Genomic DNA, 2,781 nt, shown 5'->3' with positions numbered 1-2,781 from the left:
GTGGCGGGAGAGGCCCGGGAGGGGGAACAGGACCCTCCGCGCGTCGTTGGAGGCATTGGCCGCGCGCCAGGATCAGGCTCCGGGTAGGGCCCTGTGTCGCCTCCACCAATTTGCAGGTGCCAGGATCAGGCCCTGCATTGCCCAGCGTGCACCATCAAATATTTTGGTTTTGAGTTTGGTGCGCTGAGTTATGGGCATTAAAAGAGCAGGCTCTTGTTTATAACCATAAGTATTGTTGTGCCTGACAGATGTCTCCTCGTGCTGTGAGCCTGCCGCTTTATTTTATGGAAACAAGTTCTTGCATTGCTTGCACCTTTCCAGTCTCCAGAAGAGGAAAGAGAGAACATTTTTTTTTTTAAAAATCAACAAACCAGCGGCTTTGCTTCGAGTAGAACATCAGAAAAACATATTGCTCTTCTCTGGGTCATGTCTGCTCGGTGGGATTTGGTGCAATCAAATACTTGGGATAAATTTTGCTAATATTCCTGTATCATTTAGACTGCCCTTTGTCTCTGAATCTCATGTCACAGTCATTATTTGGCACTTTCAGCCCACGTTTTGGGCTCACAAGCAATACAGATTCATTGGTAATTTGCTCCTAGCAGATTAACGGCTTGAGAGGAATTATTTATCTATAAAGTAACCCCATGGCTTTTAAAAATGCTAACATCTGAGAACTTGGATAGAAACTTCCAGGCAGTGTGAAGAACGGGTGCTAGGGACTGCGCTGTAACGCACTAACCTCCAATCCCAAGTGTATTTTAAATGTTCTCTCCAGTTGCGAAGCTGTGCGTCTGTGACCTGTTGGTGGCACAGTGTGACATCAATTGCTGCTGTGACCCAGATTGCAGCGCTGCGGACTTCAGCCTCTTCACTGCGTGTTCAGTTCCCATTGTCACGTAAGTTTATAAATTATTATTTTTTTAAGTTGAGATTACAGAACCGTGTTACATTCTCCATTGAATTCTGAAAGAAAATGTCCTTTGATCTCAGTAGGTGGAGACTTGGTCCTGCAGTTAAAGTTTCAGTGGTCTGTCTTTACAGCCAAAGAACATTTCCAAGGAGCGGGGAGATAAAGGTCTCTTGAGATGTGATATTTTCTGCAGTGAGAGCGAGCTTTACATTGTAAAAGGTCCCTTTTGAGGAGTGTGGGGATATTATCAGTAGTTCTGTGGTGTAGAATCTTTCTTCACTAAAGCATAGTGCTGAAACTTAAATTCATACTCTTGCCTTAGGATTGATTTCAGCCTACACCTGACACGAGGATGAGGTGATGTAGTGTCTACCTGTTATTGCTTCGGGTGGCTATGTGAGACAGGCTTGGGAACTACACAGTTTTCACTTAAGTTAGTATGTCATTCTCTGTGCCTGGGGCTAAGTCTGTCTGCCCGGATGGGAGACCTCCGCAAAAAGTTTGGGCTTGAAACAGGCTGTGTTTGATTTCTGTGTCAAAACAGACTCAGTATCTTGGCACAGGGATGTCAGGCATATAGCTTGTGGGCTGGATCAGGCTCACCAGTAGTCTAGCCAGCTGGGAAATGTGGTCTCCCACAGAATTTAGGGTTCCTGGACCCCAATGGGCATGGCTACTGCCAGCAGGCTCCCAGACCCACACTGCTGCCTGCCCCCATGCTACCACCCAAGCGCAACCCCTGGCTCCACATTGCCATTTGAATGCAGACCCATGACAGTCGTTGCTGGCCTGGTGAATCCGGCCCTGAAATAACTCCTGCACTCAGGATCTGCCCCAGGACTTGGGTAAATTTGAAGCGTCTTAGCACTACTGGTCTACCCATGATAGTTTGAAAACCCTGCTGTGACAGGAGTATCCATATTAGAGCCTTTCTGGGAGTGGCTCCACCCTCCTGTAATGGGCCAACCACCTGCTTACTCGCCTGCCATGCCTTGATCTTATTTGATTAGAAGATGGTTGTAATCAGCAGGAGGCTGCCCATTTTTCTGCACCCCAATGACAGGGGGCGCTACTTGCTGCTCCTTTCCTCCCCTGCACCACAGCCCAAGCCTCGCAGATGGAGTTGGAGTGGTCTAGTCAGTTTCTTTTCTGTGCCCTGGGCTTGTCATGCAACCAGTGCCCCTCACTGGCGCCCCACGCTTGTCACACAACCGGCGCCCTTCAGTTTCCTTTCTGCGCCCTGATTGGCATCCCAGGCTTGTCACGCAACCAGCGCCCTTCACTGGTACCCCGGGCTTGTCACGCAACCAGCGCCCCTCTGCTCGCTAGCCCTCTTGGGGCTTTTCTCTGCATGCTCACCCCCTTCGGGGCCTCTCTCTGTGCCTCTATAGGATTGCCCTCCCCTGGGGCTTGTCTCTATAGCATATTCATGTGTGCCCACCCTGGGGCGTAACACGAGTGTCCTCCAGGCTTCTTGCTGGTGCCCACACTGGTGCTCCTTGCAGTTGGGTCTCAGGTGGCCTTAGCCATGCCTGGCCCCTAAATCCACTGTGCCCCTTTCACAGGGCTGGGGTTGGTGGCCCCTGAATGTTGTGCCCTCACTAGGCTTCTTGTCTGCATGCCCCTCCCTGGGGTTCTGCCCACACTAGGGCCTTTCTCTGTGCTTGGGGTTCAGGTGGCCACAGCCATGCCTGGCCCCTAAATCCCCTGCTTGGGTTAGTGATTCCTGTGGGGGCTCAGGCAGCCTCATCCTTACCTGGCCCCTGTCCTCTGTGCCCTCTCTCAGGGCTGGGGTAGTGCACCCCTAAATGCAGTGCCTTCACTGGCACCAGGGTCCCCACCCCTGTGGAGCCCAGCCGAGGCCTCTT

General features: G+C 51.3%; 1 protein-coding gene across 2 annotated transcripts in view; it reads left to right on the top strand.

Annotated features, from left to right (window-relative positions):
- The first annotated feature begins 409 nt into the window (after positions 1 to 409).
- TCTN1 (tectonic family member 1) overlaps positions 410 to 2,781 on the top strand; it is a 31,236-nt gene continuing 28,864 nt past the window's right edge. The window contains exon 1 of one of the 2 annotated variants that reach the window (XM_019507247.1): positions 410 to 899. In XM_019507247.1, coding sequence (XP_019362792.1) covers positions 766 to 899 — 134 coding nt within the window. In that variant the 5' untranslated portion in view covers positions 410 to 765. The remainder of the gene's footprint in view (positions 900 to 2,781) is intronic. The other variant, XM_019507246.1, reaches the window with a different exon arrangement.

Source organism: Gavialis gangeticus, unplaced genomic scaffold (genome assembly GCF_001723915.1).
Source record: "Gavialis gangeticus isolate Ggan-Ray unplaced genomic scaffold, GavGan_comp1, whole genome shotgun sequence".
NCBI lineage: Eukaryota > Metazoa > Chordata > Crocodylia > Gavialidae > Gavialis > Gavialis gangeticus.
The sequence above is the reverse complement of the archived record's forward strand: the minus strand, read 5'-3'. Positions and strand labels throughout refer to the sequence as shown.